General features: G+C 32.6%; 2 protein-coding genes across 2 annotated transcripts in view; one reads left to right on the top strand and one right to left on the bottom strand.

Annotated features, from left to right (window-relative positions):
* The window catches only part of Src42a (Src oncogene at 42A), a 78,369-nt gene extending 69,268 nt beyond the window's left edge, over nucleotides 1-9,101 (bottom strand). Inside the window, exon 1 of the mRNA XM_064066059.1 lies at nucleotides 8,448-9,101. Coding sequence (XP_063922129.1) covers nucleotides 8,448-8,809 — 362 coding nt within the window. The 5' untranslated portion in view covers nucleotides 8,810-9,101. The remainder of the gene's footprint in view (nucleotides 1-8,447) is intronic.
* A 268-nt stretch (nucleotides 9,102-9,369) lies between these two features.
* Nucleotides 9,370-21,347, top strand: LOC135136663 (ubiquitin carboxyl-terminal hydrolase 14). Its single transcript, XM_064066060.1, has 11 exons — nucleotides 9,370-9,534; nucleotides 9,585-9,763; nucleotides 9,811-9,918; nucleotides 9,967-10,081; nucleotides 10,132-10,307; nucleotides 10,360-10,451; nucleotides 10,505-10,661; nucleotides 20,492-20,557; nucleotides 20,606-20,788; nucleotides 20,842-21,136; nucleotides 21,185-21,347. Exons 1-11 carry the CDS (start codon nucleotides 9,519-9,521, stop codon nucleotides 21,274-21,276), a joined length of 1,479 nt encoding a protein of 492 aa, XP_063922130.1. The 5' UTR covers nucleotides 9,370-9,518; the 3' UTR covers nucleotides 21,277-21,347.
* Nucleotides 21,348-21,890: the final 543 nt, after the last annotated feature.

Raw genomic sequence — 21,890 nt, 5'->3', positions numbered from 1 at the left:
AAATCAGCTCTTCAATTTTTGGTAAAATACGAACTAAGCTCAAAAGACTGATTTATTTTTTATTACCAAACTTTTAACTTTTTCAATAAACGTTTTCTTTATAACTACTTTGTTGCTTATTTATGTTATGAAGAAAAAATGTGTCTTATAACACTTAATATCCCAAACTATTTAGATCAGTTATGTAAAAATATGAGGAGTGCTCCACTGAATGAAATTTAATAAATAATTTACAAATGAAACATCTTTATGGCGTGACCTGAATATATATTGCCGATTTATAATAATTCAAATAAAATAATGGGATAACATTTAAATTACTGAACATTAAAAGCTGAGAAGAAGTTACATTTAACCAGATATATGTATACCTCCAGTTTCGTTCATATAAACCAATTAAAAATTCCATACGTTTTATTAGAAATGTTGATCTGACAGGAACTGCTGGATGTGGTATTTCCACACTGCAAGAATACTGTCACGCCAAAAAATTTATTGCAACATTTTTAATGTTATAACATAACAGTTATAGACAGAACAATCGATCTACTTGTCACACGTGTCACGTCCTTGCTACCGAAACCGGTATACATTCCGACAAAGTAATCAATTTTTATTTTATTTAATATATCATATCATAACATATCCTAAACTAGCAGCTACGTCATTCATCTATAACAAAACACTACCTGTATGTTTCCTCACTAACTTGGTTAACTCTTTTAAGCATTTAATTACGCATGATGTCCACGAACAAGCTCAAAATATAAAAGCAGCACTTGTGCGACAATGGGAATCCAGTGACAAAGAAACGCTCGCAACCACCTTGAAGATTATAAATTTTATTTATTATTTTTAACTTTTTGCATTGCTTTGCACAAAGATAATTCATTATATTCGAGTTGAACCCGGCCCAGCGGCATAAATCTTGATAAAAATAAACGCTGTGATTCATTTGGAATTCACATTTGGAGAGGGTGCGGCCGCCCACGTTCAATTCAATTCACATAAAACCGCCCTCATAAAGTCAATAGCAACTTGTGTAGTGTGTGGGTAGGCAACCCACTATATCCGTCGTATTGTTGGTTGCATAACCTCAACAATTAGATCAAAGTCAGAGGCGGGTGTTTACATGACGGAACTAACGGAAGGAGCGTTCGAAGGCCGCCCTATTTCACTTTTGTAGATTGTATGACCTTATACAAATTAAAACTTTGTTTGTTCGCTACCGTTTGAACGTGACGAAATAATTTTGGTATATCTAGGGAAAGCTGTTTTGATTGTTATCAGCGTACTTGTGTACAGTGATAAATATATGACTGCTTTAGCTTTGCCGAGATTATGAAAGTTTAAACGCGAGTAAAATTGTTGCTTGTTACAATACGCCAGGAAGAATAATAAAAAGATTTGCTTTATTTAATGGAAAATTTCAAACGATAGTTGTAAAAATTGGGTTTATTTGATAATGTTTATCAGAGTATGATGGGTTGGGTAGTTTAAATTATGATTGTAAATTTACGTCAAAATGCGTGAATCCAGTTGTAGTTATTTGTGCTTAAAATCGATAAGGCTTTCTTATCTACATTCTTGTATACATACAATGAATCATATAACTAATATAGAGGTAGACCAAATGCACGCCACAATTTTTCAAACATCAGATTAATTGGCACTTGTTATTGTCGAATTTTTGTTGCATTGTATTCACATGAAATTCGATGGGTAAAAATGTAACAGCTGTATTATTCTCGACTGCAAACGGTTATACTCACTGATTACAATATAAAAGCAAGAAAAAGTAAAACTATTTATTAGTTATGCTCACGGTGTTACGCTTTACAAGCATAATATTACGAATAGGTAAAAGGAAATTTTTACTTAATTTTGTGGTGTGCGATGAAAAACAAAATGCCACGAATTCAAGAAAGCGCTGCTACGCTAATCTGATAACAAGAAAAATTGTATTATCCTCGATAGCTTCGTTTCTTTAGACAGAAACGTGTCTGCTGATGGAACCACTTTATACATGAAAGCTATAATCTTGACTGTATCTCACAATAAATTTGTTCCTAACCGACAAATTTGGAGAAAGTATACATAAATCATAGATTTGAGATACATACCGAAACAGTTTGAAACCAGTTTGTGGGATATTCGGAACGTAAAACAAATATACTGTCTCTAAGAGCCCAGCAGTTTAATTAATAATTTCTCTCACTAATTTTTAGCAACGAATTTATGCATTTTTTCAAAAATATTTGTATATTTATTTGTTCACCAAAGCAAAATACGAAACTTTTCCTTTTGAATGGCAATAAAAATTTAAAGTTTTTCTTTGAATATATGGTACATTTTTACATTAAAACTACATCTTTATCGTTAAAAATAAGTGACATAAATTATTTCTATTCACAGGTCAAACTGTCTGGAATTTATATAATGGTTTTAATAAGATTTTTTCGTGTTGATAAAGGGGAAAAATATTTAATAAATTCAATCACCTAAGGTTCTTTTAATTTGTGGTTTTTTGGTCTATCATTAGGTGTCTGCCTAGTGTAAAGGATCACTTTGTAAAACTTGTTTAATGATCATAATTTTTTTTCAAGTTTGATGATGCACGAAGTTGATATTCTGAATAAAAATATAATGGATTTATGACAACGTAGTTAAACGCGGTAATAAATTTATTACACAACTGTAAATACAACCACTTTCATCTCTACACAAGTCTGAACTTTCCTGTCTTACATGCCTGTCGTCACCTCACCATCATTTTTTGTTAATTTAAAATTAAAAATTCTTACGTGATGGAGAAAAAAACATTTTTGCAAAGACACGTATTCAACTTGGATACTAAAAATAACAGTATTGTATTCCCAAAATTTTCTGGGAAAATGGAGTGAGCCGTTCCTGATTTAATCAATAAAATAAATCGACACATTCATTAATTTTTTTGAGCCTGTAACACACAACAACAAGTAAGAACTCATCATATGTTGCACATTTCGGGTAGATTTAGGAATTTAACTCGTTGCTATGGAAATTTGCAATTTAATATCCTTAATTAATTTCACAAAACTTTTTACAAGGTTAATAGAGGCAAAATTAGTTTTTTCTTAACAAATACTAGGAACGCCCACCCGCCCCCTATTTTCCCAGAAGATATCTCATTTGCCGAAATAAGTCTTATCTTAGCATATACTAGCCCCACCTACCCGCCCTTTATTTTCTCAGAGGGTTGTACTTGCTAAGATCTTATTTTGGCAAATGACATATCCTCCGAGAAAATAGGGGCGGGTGGGCGGGGCTAGCGCTTGCTCAGAAAAGACTTGATTTTTGCAATGCCATACCCCCTGAGAAAATAGAGAGCGGGTGGGCGGGGCTAGTATGTACTTGCAAAGGTGAAACTTATTTTGGCAAACGACATAGACTCTGAGAAAATACGGGGCGGGTGGGCGGGGCTAGCACTTGCTAAGATACGACTGATTGCCCCTACTAAACTTGTAAAAATTTGTTAAATTTAAAAAGTCTTAAATTGCATGTTTCCACAGTAACGAACTAAATTCCTAAATATGATTGGATTTTTATTTTGTAACAACTCAGTCATTAATTTTTTTGAGACACTCTGGATAAGCAAAACCAAAAAATATGAATGCAGTGATAAATCACAAGTAAAAACTAAACATATTTTGCACATTTCGGCTAGATTTAGGAATTTAACTCGTTGCTATGGAAATTTGCAAATTAACATCTTTAAATTTCACAAGACTTTACAAGATTAATAGAGGCAAAATCAGTTTTACCTTAATAAATACTAGGCCCGCCCACCCGCCCCCTATTTTCCCAGAAGATAGCATGTACTAGCCCCACCCACTCACCCTCTATTTTCTCAGAGGGTTGTACTTGCTAAGATAAGTCTTATTTTGGCAAATGACATATCCTCTGAGAAACCATGGGCGGGTGGGCGGGGTTAGCCCTTGCTCAGATAAGACTGATTTTGGCAAATGCCATACCGTCTGAGAAAATAGAGGGCGGGTGGGCGGGGCTAGCACTTGCAAAGATGAAATTTATTTTGGCAAATGACGTAAACCCACAGAAAATAGGGGGCGGGTGGGCGGGGTTAGCACTGCCTAAGATAAGACTGATTGCCCCCATTAAACTTGTAAAAACTTGTTAAATTTAAAATTCTTAAATTGCATATTTCCATAGTAAGGAATTAAATTCCTAAATCTGATTGGATTTTTATTTTTTAACAACCCAGTTATTAATTTTTCTGAGACATCCTGTATAAGTAAATTTAAAAAAATATTAATTATACATTAAAAATAAATCACAAGCATGGACTCATCATATTTTACACAATTAAGATAGGATATATTCCGAAATATATTGAGATGACGTGATCAATTTTTTAGTGGGGATGAGAAAATACATTTTGATCAAAAATTTACCATGCTTATGATCACTTTAAAACATCTCCAAGATTTCAAACGATTCGGTTTGGCAGATTCAAAATTAAATTGCAAAATGTTGTTTTATAATTTTGATTTTTTTCCAAAAATTTACACGTTTTATACTTTCGGAGATTATCTGTCTAATAAAAATCAGGGCGGCAGACAGACAGACGGAAACGGGAGACTTACTTTTTCGTATTCTAGGGGTCATGAAAGGTCGAGAAAACGTAAAAGTAGGGAGTTGGCCAACGAACTCGATTTACTTTCTTTACGCTCGGGAAGTAAAGATGGAGTTCATTTTCGAATTTACCCCCCAAAAATATATGAGAATCAGTTATCAAACTGTAAACAATGTTTGTGAAGTTAAAAAACGTGTATAAAGAAAAATTCTAGATAAATTATTTCACACTCAAAATTATTAAATAAAAAAATGACATTCGATAAAATGATTTTTGTAAACAGTTTTCAGAATATGTAAAAAAGGTCACATTTAAAAATTCTAAACTCCACCATATTTAACAACGATTGTCTCGAATTTTATTATATTGGTTTGACATGTATACAGAAAAAATACTCCAAAGTTTAGAAATAGAACGCCCCATTTGTTACATAAAATTGCAAATACCTTAAAATTGTTTTTGATATCATTCCGATTTTGACAAAAAATATAAATATATTTAATACTGAGTTACCCAAAAACATGCAAATATGATGTGTAAATATAAACGAAACACCTTAACCACATATACATTTGACAATAATTTGTAGCCTTAAATATGTTCCGTTGTTAGCCCGTTGTTCAGGATTTAAAGTGATCAGTTAAATCTGAACTTTTTACCTAAATTAAATTTCAAAATTTAACTTGGTCTTTAATCTGTGTTCAGCCGCGTGTAAACGATTCCGTGTTGCATGATTTTTTTATACAGGAATTCGGAATAACAGGATCCGATATAATAGTACACCTTTCACATGTTTCCTCAAATTACTAAAAAGAAATAAAAATACGAAAAAATCTGTGCACTTAAGTCCGATCAGTCAACGAACAGACTGGACTGAGCGATGTGGTAAAGATGAATACATATACATACATTTTAAAATATATGACTACGTCACTGCAACTAAACATTCACGGCTCCTTTATGCAAAGTAAAAGGTACCTACTCTTGAATTTTAAAACGAAGCTTGTGGAATACAGGAAATACGCTCTGAGGTGAATCAAGTACATGCAGTTGTAAAAATTACATTTTTTATTGTAGATATTTTATATTTATTTATTTTTATGGAATTTTACAAAAGTATTAATAGTATCATATCAACAAAAACTGAGAAATCTCAATTAGTCTTTTCCTGCCAAGAGTGTCTCGATAATTTTAATCTGATTTAGATATCGCGTCCAACACTTTGATAACGTCCAGCAATCAATCATTGTTGGTCATTAAGTGGAGCATTATTTTAAAAATCTTACGTATTGGAATCAATCACTCAAATTAGATAAAAATAATTTTTAGTACAAACCTTTTATAATAAGTGTTACTTTCTTCTGATGGTATATTTTTGGTATTTGTAGTAACGAAAAAAAATGTGCTCATTATTTTTGTAACCACATTGTGTTAATTTTTTTATAACCAAAACATCAAAGAAAACAATGTTTACGAAATAAGAAAAATCTAGTTTACCGATATTTATAGAAATGCGACAGTGTGTTAAATTTATAAATAGATAAAAGGACAAAACTATTCAAACACAAATATAGACGGTTTACGTAACAGCTTGGAACCCCCCTTTGGGCCAATAAATAAAAGTGAAAAATTCAAAACCACAAACACGACTTTCGTTTAACTAAATTTTGTAAATTAAGCGAAAATCGTTACTACAATTCTTCGTTTCCCAGAAAGCAACACCGTTTTAAATATTCAAACAGCTGAATGTTTTAACAAAATTGATCTCGTTTTCGCCAAAGCCCAATTACCAGAAAAACAGCGCAACTAATAACTAAATAATGAACAAAACAATTCATTGGAACGCAGCTTCTGTTCTCAGGAGCAGAATGCACACTCTCTTTAATTGCACTTAATTTCGTTTTTCATAAAATAAACCACAGAATTAACAAATTAATATACCAATATCGTATCACAAAAAGTGATAGAAATAGCAGAGTAATTTACAGTAATCATAAACAAGTTATTGTAATTCTGGTCGACTACGATGACAATTAAAATGATTCGTAACAAAAGATTACACGATTTTCCGCATTAGAATAAGCGACAAAGATAAAGCTGTCCGGGATTTACGCAACCGCGATATAATCGCAAAAAAAACGCCGACAGAAAAGTACCAGTGGCCTAGAAATACGTAAAAACCTACAAGCTAATGTTATGCACAAGTTCACACAGAATTTTCCCAACGAGTGCAGCGAGTCTTTATTAAATACGCTAGATTTATTTTTGTACTATCGCTACATTTGCTCATTACCGCAGCGTAGAATATGCAAAAAGTCCCGTTATAAATAAATCAAACACTGCCACCTGTAGGATAATTAACTGAAAGCATGCCAGCTGTAATCTAACTTGATATTATATTCACCGCTATTTGGAGTAGTTTGTCTCTATGCAAATTTTTGAATAAAATTTATCAGTTTTAGCAAAAAGGAAAGTCGATGAAATTACTGTGCGCATCGCGTTAAAACTACGGAATAATGAACAATGTTTTTTAATAAAGTATGCAGTGAAGCTTCCTGGAAATTTTAATATACGGTCTTTGACTTTTTTAAAGATAACTACTGACGTGATTGTAGTTGTTTGAGATTGTTAGTAACAGGTGTAATCAATTCCACGTGTAGAGTTGGCTCATTTTAAAAATCAAACTGTGGCAGTCGAATTTAGATACGTAAATATAATTATAAAGAAAAAACATCCCTTATTTTAACGGTTTACCATATAGCAATCTAGCCAAATAAATATTACTTAACATCGAAAACTAGGATTTTTATCAGATGAACTAAATTTAATGAAACTCCAGAGCTGTCAGATTTCATGTTTGCGGTAAATTATCTAATAAGTAATTTTGACAGTGTTTGCAAAAATTCCCTTTCATTATTATCATTTAATATTAACATTTAAACATCATCAATTACAGCAAATAATACAGTTAAAAAAATAATAATACATTATTTTGTGCCTTTCAACTTGTTTCAAAGCCTCGTCGATACTTTTTTTTAATTACATATACAGTATATGTATTGTCGTATATTGTCTATTAAAGTTGACCCAGTGGATTTACTATCTTTTTTCTAACTGGGGAATTAGCTATAATGTCTAAATTTAGTGTGAACAATAAATATACCTCAAGGACATATTACAAAATTCATTGCAGTAATTCCGTTATAAGAACCTGCTGCTTCTTCAATCGTTGATATTAAACTTCATTCACTGAGATTAATTTTAACAAAAGTCAATAAAAACATTACTTAATGACTAGCACACAATATTTGCAATATTACCAATAGACACAAAATTTTAAATTATCATAATATCATGTATTAAACAAAGTAAACAAACTTAATAGTCCAATACTAACGGGAAAGCATATCTATGTGATATGAGTCTGATACCAAGTAAACAAATATAATACCTACATACTTGGAACGTAAAATTCTACTAAAAATCTGTTTCATTTAGGACGACAAACAAACGAAACAAACTTGCTTTTATCGCAGTTATAAATCTGTTAAATGCCACAGAATTTTAAACACCAATTCCACTACCCAATTAACAGCATTTTTATGAATGTGCATACAAGTGTGAATGTTAAATTTCCTCATTAAACAGCAATCACTTCACCTTATTGCTTTCTCAGCAATTTTAAAAAATATGTGCTTTCTATGGTCTACAAAATAAAATGCATTTACAATATGTCATGATGGATTTCTACAACCGCTACAGCTTCCAGAAGACAAACAATGAAACAATTTTATCAATTAGACACTGTACTTACGGTTCAGCTTCGATACTCTTCAATTTAGCTACATAGTTGGAGGGTATGTACCCCTCTTGTCTAGTCCTTTTGCTCCTAGCCAACCACCAATCACCCTGTGTATCATTTAAAATTTCCAAATGCTCCCCCTTCCTGAAACTCAAATCTTCGTCCGTTCTTGCATCGTAGTCGTACAAGGCCACAAAAATTTTGGCATTCGTCGTTTCAGGCTCTGGATTGACCACCGCGGGCCTCACCACTTCCGAGGGAGGTGTGGGCATGGGGTTTGTTGGTAAACTGTTGTCTTCGATGGGGCTTACACCAATGGGTCTGTTCCGGTCTATCCTATCGTTACTAGAAGGGCTGCTCAGACAATTCCCCATTTTTATGAAAAAATCGTCTTTGTACAACTCACTTCACTTGTCACAACAATCCAACCGTAAGAACATCACCACCAGTGAACATAAATCACTTATTATTGTGTATGTCGTTGTTTTTCGATTCGATAACGTTGAAAGTAAATTAAATACATTTATGCAGTCACGTAGACGCGTACCGTTACTAAATAACGAAACCCATCACGATTATTAACGATAATATTGGCGGAACAACAGTGGAAAAGTGCACTTTTCCTATTTGCGATAATAGTAACTTTCGCCTATCAGGGTTGACTTCGCACCAATTAGAAATTACTATTGTGGTGTTGGTGGCACTGGATTAAAGCAACACCTACTGCATGACACAACAAACAACTCAGACAAAAGTGTGCCTTATTTGTTTGTACTTACGGTTCTTTATCGCATTCACAACCATCGCGCATCAAACAGCGGTTTTTTTAATTGTTTGAACCCGACGTTTTCTATTTCATGTCTTCATGTACAAATCGTATGTGTTTATCCTTTTCCACCGTTTGACAGATCTGTCACTAAAACCAGTGCTACCGAATTAACTTTCTTGCTTGTCATCTACATTGTACTTGTCATTTCGCTATTCCGGTGCGCCAATTTTTGTGTTTGTTAGAGTAATCTACAATTAGACACAATTTTCCAACCAGTTTTTACTTTTGTAATTAACTTTAGTGTTTAGACAACGATGCCGCAATTCAAGGGTAAGTTTCATTCAGAAACTGAAAAGATAACCTGTACTGTTGTTGCTTAGTTAAAGTGAAATGGGGAAAGGAGTCTTATCCGGACATCGAAGTGAATACTGACGAGCCCCCCATGCTTTTCAAGGCTCAGCTGTTTGCTTTGACAGGTGTTCAACCGGAGAGGCAAAAAGTGATGATTAAAGGAGTGACCCTTAAGGATGTTGATTGGGATAATTTTAAGTTGAAAGATGTGAGTAAAATACGTTTTGGAATGCGTCTATAATGAGCGTATTTCAGGGGGTTACTGTGTTACTTATGGGGAGTAAAGAGGAAGATGTGCCAAAGGAACCAGTTGAGAAAACTGTGTTTGTTGAGGATATGAATGAAAGTGAATTAGCGACTGCTGTAAGTAACAAAAAAGTTGGAAAATTCGCCTCACTGTGCTTTTTGTAGCTTGACCTTCCAGCTGGGTTGACAAATTTGGGAAACACTTGTTATATGAATGCAACAGTTCAGTGCTTGAAATCAGTTCCTGAGCTGCGGGAAGCGCTTCAGACATATCAAGGAGGTAGCACCATTGTATTTATTCCTTATTGAATTTAACTTTTGGTTTTGTAGAAGTTACAGATGCTGGCGGTGTGATTCCCGCTCAGTCCATCACTGCAGCGTTGCGCGACCTTTATTCTACCATGGATAAAGGAAATAATGTTCCTCCTATAGTGCTTCTTCAGATGTTACACATGGCTTTTCCCAGGTTTGCTGAAAAAAATGAACATGGTGGATTTGCTCAACAGGTTGATAATAGTGTATTATGTCTTGAGGAGGAGTATTAATTTTAATTTTTAGGATGCCAATGAATGTTGGACTGAATTAGTGAGAATGTTGCAACAGAGATTACCCGCCAAATTGGGTTCTGGTAGTAGTCAAGAACAATTCAAGTAAATATTCTTTGTAAATAATTTTTTGAAAATTTTAGCTGTATTTTTTTTAGATCTTTGATTGATCAATATTTTGGAGGAACTTTTGATGTAGAATTGAAATGTACAGAAACAGAAGATGAACCAGTTACTAAGAATAAGGAGCAGTTTTTACAGTTGAGTTGTTTTATATCCCAAGATGTGCGTTATATGCATTCTGGCTTGAGATCGGTATGTTTAATTGTTTTATATTATTTTAAATTTGAAAAATGATCAAATTAACTTTTATTTTTCATGAATGGACGGCAAAAATAAATCTCATTGAGTTGGTAAAGCAAAATAATAAAAAATCGGGCAACAGTTTTTAAGCATATGTGTAAAATTAAATCACATAATTTTTGTTAATTTAAAATATTCGTACTTAAGAGGGTAGTTAAACTAAAATTTTAACTCTCAGCAAACGGTATGTGAGATGTAGAAATCTGTAAAATAATTTCGTTGCTTACCATTAACAAAAAACTCTACCCTTTTGTCTTTCATGTTTTTTGGTATGGCTAGTGAAATATAAAAAAGAAGGTTTTGCGTTTCCGTCCGTCTGTCGTCTGTTTGTCTGTCTCTTAGACCCAGTATTTCAGTTGTTGGGTAAAACCGTAGTTAACAAACCCTGGTTACACTTTGATCAAAACTTTAACCAAGCGCCGGTATTTCAGTAGCGAAACTTTGGTTAAGTATATTGTGGTTATCTAACCAACATTTTTCCTAAGTTGGTATCATGATTGGTCTCACCGGTTCAGAGGAGCATGCGCAAGAATCTAGATGCTCATTACTGTTTTTAACCTCACTCTTGTCTTTTTTACATTTTGCCCCTTGTGGGTGTGGTTTATTAATAGTCTACCCCTACTTTTAATTCAACTTACAGGACTCATAACCAAAAATATGTAGAATTCACATAACATATGCTGCTTTTTCATAAAAACGGTCAGGTCAATTTTGGACTTAGGAAAGTGGTTATAATAAAAATGAAATTTATACTAACGCTGTAAATTAAAAAAAAATGTTTTCTTTTGAAAGTGCAATATGTAACGAAATAAAAAAGAATTAAAAATTAGTGTAGTCTAGAGTAGAAACAATTGTTATTTTTAATTTTAATTCGTCCGCAAGAGAAGTTTTATTGATCTGTTAGTTACAACAATAAATTGTTGTGTAAAGTTAAACACTATAAAGTTCATACATCTATGGAAAAGATAAAGAAGGTTAAATTTATATTTTGTTCTAAAATAATGAACATTGACTAAAGACGTCTAGTAGGTTTATTTAAACTACTGATAACTTTTGCGAAAATCATCAGGGTGCTTTACTCTAGGAAACTCAATTCGTGGAAATTTTCACTTTTTCAAACTAGCTATAAACAAGACGAGGCAGTGAATAATTGTTAGAAAAATTCTAAGCAGTTTCTAAATAAACTCATACGTCATTTGGTCAGCGTTTACTGTTTCACACCATATTGATGATAAATGATAAATGTTTTTATTTCAGTAAGGAAGGACAGAAATATATTAATATCATTACAAAGTAAGTTTAGTTAAAAAAAAAATAAAATAAAAATTGATGTATTTAAAACATTTTGACAAGGTATACGCAAGCTACCCAACGATATTTACATTGTTATGGAGACAAAGATTGTTATTTAAAGATTCACAGCTGCATCATTTCTAAAAATGAAGGTTTGGAATTTTCACAAAACCTTTTAGTCACCTTGCTTAAACATAAAAATAAATATAAAAAGTAGGACAAGGTTATTAATAACAAATTGTTAATTGTGTCATGTTTTTGAGATGGAACAGCCTTTATGGAGGTGTACTTAAGTCTTAATAATTCCAAAAAAACTTTGTACAAAAACAAAACTCAACAAGTTTTTAGATATGATAATTTTTTTTAAGTAAAAATGTAATAATTTCAAAACTGTGGATGAAAAACCTTTTTTGCTTTCATTGTCCTCCTTTTTTAATAAAGAATCTAAATTTGTGAAAGTATAATGCAACTATGTGTGTAACTTTCAAACGAAACATTAGAATTCTGCCAAACGACGTCGAGGGATTTTTTCAATTTGATCATAGAAAATGTGTAATCTTAACGGGGCTAGACTTTGTATAAAAGTATTTTAATGTGGTGTCTGAGAGTCGTGCAACATTTTGAATTCATTATCATCCTTTTTACCACATACCAGTACGCCTGTTAAATGAGATCTAGAATACTGACGTATAGATATATGCTGGTAAGGTATTGCAGTAGATAGATGTGATCAGTGGCGGCTCCTCGGGGTGGGCAGGGTGGGCAATGCCCACCCTATTTGTTTGTTTATGATACGAAGTAAAATATTGATTTTTTTTCTTTTTTAAAATATTTTATATGTATACACAAATAATTATCGTCGTAAGCATCATTTAAGCCAACGGATTTTCTTCATTACATCCCGCAGTTTCCGCAACTCAGAAATTGCAGTTGTAAAAAAGTGTATCAGATCTCGGCGTTATACGGTTCATGTGAGGATGGGCTAGTCCACCCTGGTCCACCCTCTTGATTGTAAGCAACGACATACGTTCGGTTTTCTATGTACGTAATTGAGAGTAAAGAATTCGAAACGCGCGTCTTTGCGTATCCGTGTTTTCTTGCTGCAAGCGGGGCAGGACGCCCTAGCTTCAACGTATATCTCAAACGCTGCAGAATCGGATCTCTCAATATTCGATTCAAGGATTCAATAAATTAATTTCGATTTTTTTACTTCTTCTGTATTGTAAAAGTATAGAGGTAATTATTTTTATTACTCTACTGAAATATGGGTAAGGTACTTACTAAGGAAAATAATGTTATGCGAAAATTCTTGAATACTATTGTTATAGAAAAGAGGAACACCATAATAATTAATAAATACTTTTTCATATCAAATGAAAATTTGTAATAACCATATTCTTGTATTATGACACCGTGTAAACTTTATAATGAATTATAAATTTAAAAATCCGAATAACTAATGATGAGAATAAGTAATACATTTATTATTGCAGTACGTATCTGACATGTGTATTTTTTTATTATTACATATGTATTTTTGTTTCATAAATATAACTGTAGCAGAGTCAACAAAAGTTAAATATACGCTTAATTTATTATTTAATTCAGACTGTCCGCACAGGTTTGTTACGCGTTCGCTCTAGCATGGGTGGGCAAATCCACCCTGAAAATCGGAAGCACTTGGCATGGTTCGTCCTCGTCGGAGACACGACTCAATTGAATTCAGTCAGATCAGAAACTCCAATGTGGATAGTGCATTTAATTATAAAATGTAGCTTATTCAAATTACCAAATAGTTAGGCGGGTACCAAAGTAGGTACTTTCTAACAATTTTTTTTAATGGCAAATCCTACTGTAAGCTGTGCAAATAATATTAGAGAGGTGGTAAAGAAGGCATTAAAGACATTGAGTTTTTCTTTTTAATAAATAAATTCAGTAGTATGGAACTTGATATTTATGAATTATTTGTTTATAAATTAAGATCATGTCCCGAAATGAAACAATTGGTCATCACAAACTCTCGTGGCAGTAATAAAGGCTTTAATCAAAGTTCGGACAATAAATATTAGGTCCCTATTGGTTGATCGGTAGTGAAACAACAAACAAAACTGTTGGAATTATTTGCTATTTAACTTAAAATTAAATTACGAATACTTTAGAATTCCACAAGAAGAGCGATATAAAATATATCGCTACTGCTTTACAAAAACATGACCAATCTGAATAAACGAAAATTACTTGGAAAACGAAGTGAAACTATAGAAAATTCTCTTAAATTCGGCGTTTATTCGATATGATAATTTTCTTGGCTACACAAAAACATACATTTCGGGGACAAGATGAATCGCAAATTTCTTTTAAAGTAAATTCGATGATAAATTTAAAAAGTCTTTTGGAGGAGTCTTTGGTAATTAGTGGTCTTCAGAACGATTATTTTGGAATTATTTTTATTTTATTTGTTATTGTTAACTTTGTTAGTATTTTGAGAATTTATTTTTTGTTTCATTTGGCATTTTTAATTTTGCTTTTACAATAATTTTCCAAATTGCTACTTTTTCTAAGTGTAGCTTATCTCAAAGGTTTAAAATTTAATGTTTTCTCGTCATGTTATTTCAAAATCTTTACATGTTGGGATCATTATTTGAGTTTATAGTTCTATAAACTCCTAACAAATCTATTTATGTGCTGAACCTTTTTTTTGCTCCTCTTTCCTCTTCTAGCAAGAGTCTTCGACGTTCTCGTTGGTTCTTGCTGACCGACATTGTAAGTAACATTTATAAAATAATATATATGTAATATACATAAAATTAAAGTCACTAGATATATATCTAGTGACTTTACATAAAATATTTGTTATATTATATTGATTGACATGCAGCACCAAAACAAAAACACGTTCTCACAAAAATGATTAATTATATATATGTATATATTTTTTTTTCATACATGTTATAACATAACCTACCTATAATGCTTTGCCCACCCATCAAAAATCACCACGAGCCGCCACTGGATGTGATAACTGTACATAGGCTAAATCTTTATGAATGCTAATTTCTAACCCTATTTTCTGACACCTGAAAAATTTCGATATTCAAAAAGAAAGTACAAATGTTGTCTGAACTCAAATACATCGGCGCCAAGCTTTAAAGGATGCTTTGAATTTAAGTACATGGAAGTTTGTCCACACTCTTATAACATAACTAGTAAAATAAAACTTCTGAGGTAAAACGTTAATATTTTTGCGAACTTTAATTGACAATAAAATTTGTAAGGGATATTTCCGCTTAAGGCGGTATCACTGGGAACAGATACTGTCCTCTTCCAACAAAAATTAGAAAATATTACAATAATAGTGGAATAAGAGTTCGATAAAATTTCAGTATCGTGTACTAATAAATAATTATAAGAATAATTACAATACAAAAACATAAAAGTTTGTTACAATTTCTTCATCAACAAATAATGCAATAAATAAAATGAACATTTTGTGTAGTCGATCAAAATCAAAATTCAAACTTACCGAACAAAGAATTTATTTACCTCTCTACCTCCTACTTTAAAAAAATAATTTTTGTGATCATCCTTAATTAATTAATTCCTTCACATAATATTTGAAAAAAAAAATCCTTCAATTTTTGTTGCATTTTTTCAGTATAAAATTTCTTGTTGTAAAATTTTCTCTTTTTCCCCCTACAAATTTCGCCAGTACAGAATTATAATTTTCCGAAGCATTATTCGACATATTTTTCAAAAAACTGCTACTAGATTTTATTGACCAGTCTGTTGAGGTGAATCAATACATCATTGTATAAACCACATTGTTTGAACTCCGGAATAAAATTTTTTTAGTTTTGGAACCATTGCAGAAGCATGTATCACATTTTTCATGATTTCCGAAAACACGATGAATACTGTTCAGAATATCATTTTTTTAATGCATTCTGCTCTTCTGGTGTATTTTTTACTGTTTCTTCTTTTCAATGTTTCTTTCGTTTTTATGGTTTTTCGTTAAATCGGTTCTTCAAATTTTCGATCCTCGATTTTCCGATTTCTTTAATTGTCAATATTTTCATTCTATATTTCGTTTTTTTAGGTTTTCCACCTTTTTGATTTTTAAGTTTCTAGTACTTGCTAAGATAAGACTGATTGTGGCAGACGACATACCCTCTAAGAAAATAGGGGCGGGTGGGCGGGGCTAGTCCTTATTAAGATAAGATTGGTTTTGGTAAATGACTGAACAATATTAAGAGTAATTACTGGAATGAAGAGGGAGTGTGTGGGTATAAAAGATACTGTAGTATAAAGGAAAGCTTAGCCCCGCCCACCCACCCTGTCTCTATTTCAGTGATTCATTTTATCTTCTCCGAATAGTGGTTCTCAATTGAACAGAGATAAAATCGTTAGATTGGGAACAGCGTGTGAGGGCGGGACTAGTATCTGCTAACACAAAGTTGATTTTGGTAAAAGACAGACCCTCTAAGAAAAGAAAAGATGAGTGGGTGGGGCTCGTACTTGGTAAGATAAGAGGATAAGACTAATTGTGGCAGATGACATACCCTTTAAGAAAATAGGGGCGGGTGGGCGGGGCTAGTTCTTGTTAAGATAAGATTGGTTTTGGTAAATGACTGAACAATATTAAGAGTAATCACTGGAATGAAGAGGGGGTGGGTGGGCCGGGCTATTGCTTGCTTATGAAAGATTCTGTAAGATAAAGGAAAACTTAGCCCCGCCCACCCACCCTGTCTCTATTTCACTGATTCATTTTATCTTGTCCGAATAGTGGTTCTCAATTGAAGAGAGATAAAAAAGTTAGATTGGGAATAGCGTGTGAGAGCGGGACTAGTATCTGCTAACACAAAGTTGATTTTGGTAAATAACAGACCCTCTAAGAAAACAAAAGATGAGTGGGTGGGGCTCGTACTTGGTAAGATAAGACTGATTGTGGCAGATGACATACCCTCTAAGAAAATAGGGGCGGGTGGGCGGGGCTAGTCCTTGTTAAGATAAGATTGATTTTGGTAAATGACTGAACAATATTAAGAGTAATCACTGAAATGAAGAGGGAGTGTGTGGACCGGGCTACTGCTTGCTTATGAAAGATTCTGTAAGAAAAAGTTAAACTTAGCCCCGCCCACCCACCCTGTCTCTATTTCAGTGATTCATTTTATCTTGTCCGAATAGTGATTCTCAAATGAAGAGAGATAAAATCGTTGGATTGGGAACAGGGAGGGCGGGGCTAACATAAAGGTTGATTTTGGTAAATGACATACCATCTAAGAAAACAAAGGGCGGGTGGGCGGGGCTAGTACTTGTTAAGATAAGATTGATTTTGGTAGATGACATCTTTGATTTTTTATTTTAAAATTTTGCAATTGTTCCATTTTTATTCGAAAAGTTGAAAAATCGACAAATTAAAAACTCGAAAAACTAAAAAATTGAAAAAATTGACAAAATCGAAAAAACGGAAAATCGAAAAATTGCGAATCGAAGAGCTGAAGAAACGAAAAATCGAAACACCGAAAAACTGAAAATCGAGAAACTTAAAAATCGAAAAAAGCGAATCGAATCGAAAAATTGGAAAACCCAAAAATTTTAAAATTGAAAAATGATAATAAAATTGTAAAGAGGAAAAACTGCAAATTTTCTATTCTCGATTTTCCGATTTCTTTAATTGTCAATATTTTGATTCTATATTTCGTTTTTTTAGGTTTTGCGCCTTTTTGATTTTTAAGTTTCTAGTACTTGCTAAGATAAGACTGATTGTGGCAGACGACATACCCTCTAAGAAAATAGGGGCGGGTGGGCGGGGCTAGTTCTTGTTAAGATAAGATTGGTTTTGGTAAATGACTGAACAATATTAAGAGTAATCACTGGAATGAACAGGGGGTAGGTGGGCCGGGCTATTGCTTGCTTATGAAAGATTCTGTAAGAAAAAGTTAAACTTAGCTCCGCACACCCACTCTGTCTCTATTTCACTGATTCATTTTATCTTGTCCGAATAGTTGTTCTCAAATGAAGAGAGATAAAATCTTTGGATTGGGAACAGCGTGTAAGGGCGGGGCTAACATAAAGGTTGATTTTGGTAAATGACATACCCTCTAAGAAAATAAAGGGTGGGTGGGAGGGGCTAGTTCTTGCTAAGATAAGACTGATTGTGGTAAAGGACATACCCTCTAAGAAAACAAAGGGCGGGTGGGCGGGGGTAGTACCTGTTAAGATAAGATTGATTTTGGTAGATGACATCTCCTAAGAAAAAAAGGGTGGGTGGCCGGGGCTAAAACTTGCTAAGCTAGGACTTAAGAATGGAACGAAGAATTGGTGGGTGGGCGGGGTTACTGCTTGCTCATACAACCTTGATTTTTCATTTTAAAATTTTGAAATTGTTCCATTTTTATTCGAAAAGTTGAAAAATCGACAAATTAAAAACTCGAAAAACTAAAAAATTGAAAAAATTGACAAAAACGAAAAACGAAAAATCGGAACACTGAAAAATTGAAAAGCGCGAAACTTAAAAATCGAAAAAAGCGAATCGAATCGAAAAATTGGAAAACCCAAACATTTTAAAATTGAAAAATGATAATAAAATTGTAAAGTCGAAAAACTGCAATACCGAAATATCGAAAAATTGAAAAATTAAATATAGAAACGGTGCAAAATTGAAAATCGAAAAATTGGAAAATCGGTTAAATGAAAAAGTTTTAAAGTTGAATACTTGAAAGATTTGAAAACTCAAGTATCTGAAAAATTTTAAATTGAAAAAACGAAAAATAGGACAATCCTAACACTGAAAACCGAGAAATTGAAAAAAATAAAGAAAACAAAGAACCGAAACCAAAATTTGCAAATCGAAAAGTTAAAGAAATGAAAAATGCAAAATCGAAAAAATGCAAATTGAAGAATTGAAGAAGCGAAAAATGAAAATACTGAAAAACTAAAAATTGAGAAACCTAAAAATCCAAAAAAAATCGGTTATTATAACAAAATGTTAACAAAGTATCCTCAAATGTTTCTAATAGTTTTAAAGAATTTGTTGTGATGAATTTTTAAATGGGAGTTAGTTATATTTTGTTGCTTTTATTTTAAATGAATAAGTACATACTTACACATAGATATGAAGTAATAAATTGCTGTTGCTAGCCTTTAAAATCAAATTTCAATAAAAGAGGGACAAAATATAACTAGTAAGGATTCTTAAAAAAAATTACAACTCTAAGTCAATTTGCCTCGTGTTTAAACGAGAACAAAATTGGGAAGAAAATTGTCCCCCAAACCAACCCGAGTGATACCGCCTTAATAATATAACCCTGTTCATGTATAAAGTACTATTTTGGAGAATAAGTTAGTAACAATAAATTAAATTGGTACTTTTCGAGCGATTATTAAAAAAATACTCCTATATATTTGTGATAAGTTTCCCGCGTCAGTCTAACCTTGTTTTTTCACTTTTAAAATAATTAATTAGGAATTATAATTATGACTATGACAATTTGTACTACATAGAAGCAGTTCAGATAAATAGTTAATAATTTTTACCGCAATGGTAGCAAATTTTGGATAAAAGCTCCAGATTGTTAGGTTAAAGAACGACTACACAACTTTCTATTGGTCCCAAATAAATTCATCATTTTCTGTTGTAAACGTTTGCGTTTGTTAAGTATAATTCTTGATTGTAATTTTTAAATGTTTGGAAACATCGCCTGTTCAGTGTTGAAATTTTTTGAAAGAATAATTTTGAAAAAACGATTTAAGTACTCTAAAATTTTAAAGGCGCTTTAAGATTATCGTAAGATATTATGATTGTATTCATGCAATGTAGTGAATAATTATCAAAACAGAATTTAGTAAGTATGTGTATGTGGGTATTCAAAACTTGTTTTCTCTAAAACTAATTAAAATTAAAATCAATTATTTAGTTTAAAACAGGTGACAATTCTGTTTGAAAAGATTTATCAGTATAAAGTAGGACACTGAAACAACACACTTAAAACAAAACTATTGTACCTGCATGATTTTCATTGTAGTGTGTAGTTGCCACATTTCACAAAAAGTGAAGAGGAAGTTGGATATCATACCATATTTATATTTATTATATTGTAGCATAACGTTGTTAGCACTGTTCATACATTTCCCACACGTTATTTTCCTTTACTAGGGTATGTGGTGTAAGTTGATATAATTATTAACTACTATAATTCATTGGACAAAATTATGATCCAGTGATCCGTTTAATTCAAAGCAAAACAATTTCAATTAACAAAAAAAAAAGCTATTCGTGAATAAATTTTTGTTGATTGCTTTTACAAAAATCGACTTTCATATTTTTGTCACGTGACATCACTCTTTTCGTCTACACCCTCTTTTAACAAATTTTTATAATTTTCATACTTTGATTCTCCACATATGCGCTACCACTCTATCCGTCAGTTATTGTAATTGAATTGAAAATAAAGTGAAGCGATAAATACACAATAATCAAATCTTTACAGAAAATGCAAGAGCAAATTACCAAAAAATCATCGATTTTGGACAGGGATGCGGTTTACATTAAAACCGTAAGTGTGCATTACTCGCGTAATTAATTCTACAGTTGTTTTTTCCAGTCTAAGATAAGTAGATTGCCAGCCTATCTAACTATCCAGTTTGTAAGGTTTTATTATAAGGAGAAAGAATCGATAAACGCGAAAATCCTTAAAGATGTGAAGTTCCCGATGGAATTTGATGCATATGATCTGTGTACACCCGAATTGCAAGAAAAATTGGCACCAGTGAGAGCTAAATTTAAGGTAGATTGTAAAGTCAGGTCGTAAAACTGCCACTGTACGTATGTTACAAACAGGAACTAGAAGATGCCCAAGTAGAAGCTGCAGCAAAAGATAAAAACAAGAGTCAAGGAGACGGTAAAACAACTGATGTGGAGAAAAAGTACTCTCCATATTGGTTCCAGGATGACTTGGGAAGCAACAATAGTGGATATTATACTCTTCAGGCTGTGTTAACTCATCGAGGTCGATCTTCCTCCAGTGGTCATTACGTCGGATGGGTCCGTCACACGAATGATAGGTGGATAAAATGTGACGATGATAATATCTCTCAAGTTACTACGGACGATATTCTGAAACTCTCTGGTGGAGGTAAATTTTCGTTTACTTTGTAGATTTGTGGTATCGTTGAATTTGTAGGTGATTGGCACTGCGCTTACGTTCTTTTGTATGGGCCTAGAATGCTAGAGATCTCAAACGTCGATACTGAAGAGAAAATGGCGACAGATTAAAATTGAGCTTTAAATTATATTCTTTGTATAGAACTGAAAAACGTTTCTTAAAATAAACAACCGATTAATAATTTTTTTTATTTGTATATAAAAACACACTACGGGAACACAATTGTTTTATACATTACTCAAGTGGAATCAGTATTAATAACGCCCTGATTGTCTCCTAAAGTAAAAAACTCGCTTTGTCGTCCTATGTCATGAGATTTTCTTTGGCTAGTTTGATGATTTTTCGGCAGTTTCTTCACTTAACTGAAAGTCGGTGAAATTCATACTTCTCACATTTTCGGAGGGCCGAAATTGGACCATGAGAAAGTTTTAAATTTTCACAAAGTTGGTTCTAAACGATTTTGTACAAGTCCTTGTAAATGCTTCGCGAATAAATCTTTCACGGTTTTGTCTCCCAGCATGAATGAAAAATTATGGAAAGAGCTGGTTCGTTCTTGTTTTGTCTGTTCATGTAATTAACAACAGACGCAGCACGATGAATTGAATTTTTCACAAAGCGTAGACTCATTTATCATTGTCACTGTTCTCGTTCAATATCTGAACGCCCCGTCAATACAAAAATGTTGCAGTCTGAACAAGGAAAATATTTGTTTTCTTATTGACGG

This window comes from Zophobas morio, unplaced genomic scaffold (assembly GCF_036711695.1).
Source record: "Zophobas morio isolate AGI-343-1 ecotype UQ-CSIRO unplaced genomic scaffold, CSIRO_AGI_Zmor_V1 ptg000026l, whole genome shotgun sequence".
Classification (NCBI taxonomy): Eukaryota; Metazoa; Arthropoda; class Insecta; order Coleoptera; family Tenebrionidae; genus Zophobas; species Zophobas morio.
Note: the sequence above shows the minus strand (reverse complement) of the source record. Positions and strands in the feature narration are given on the sequence as shown.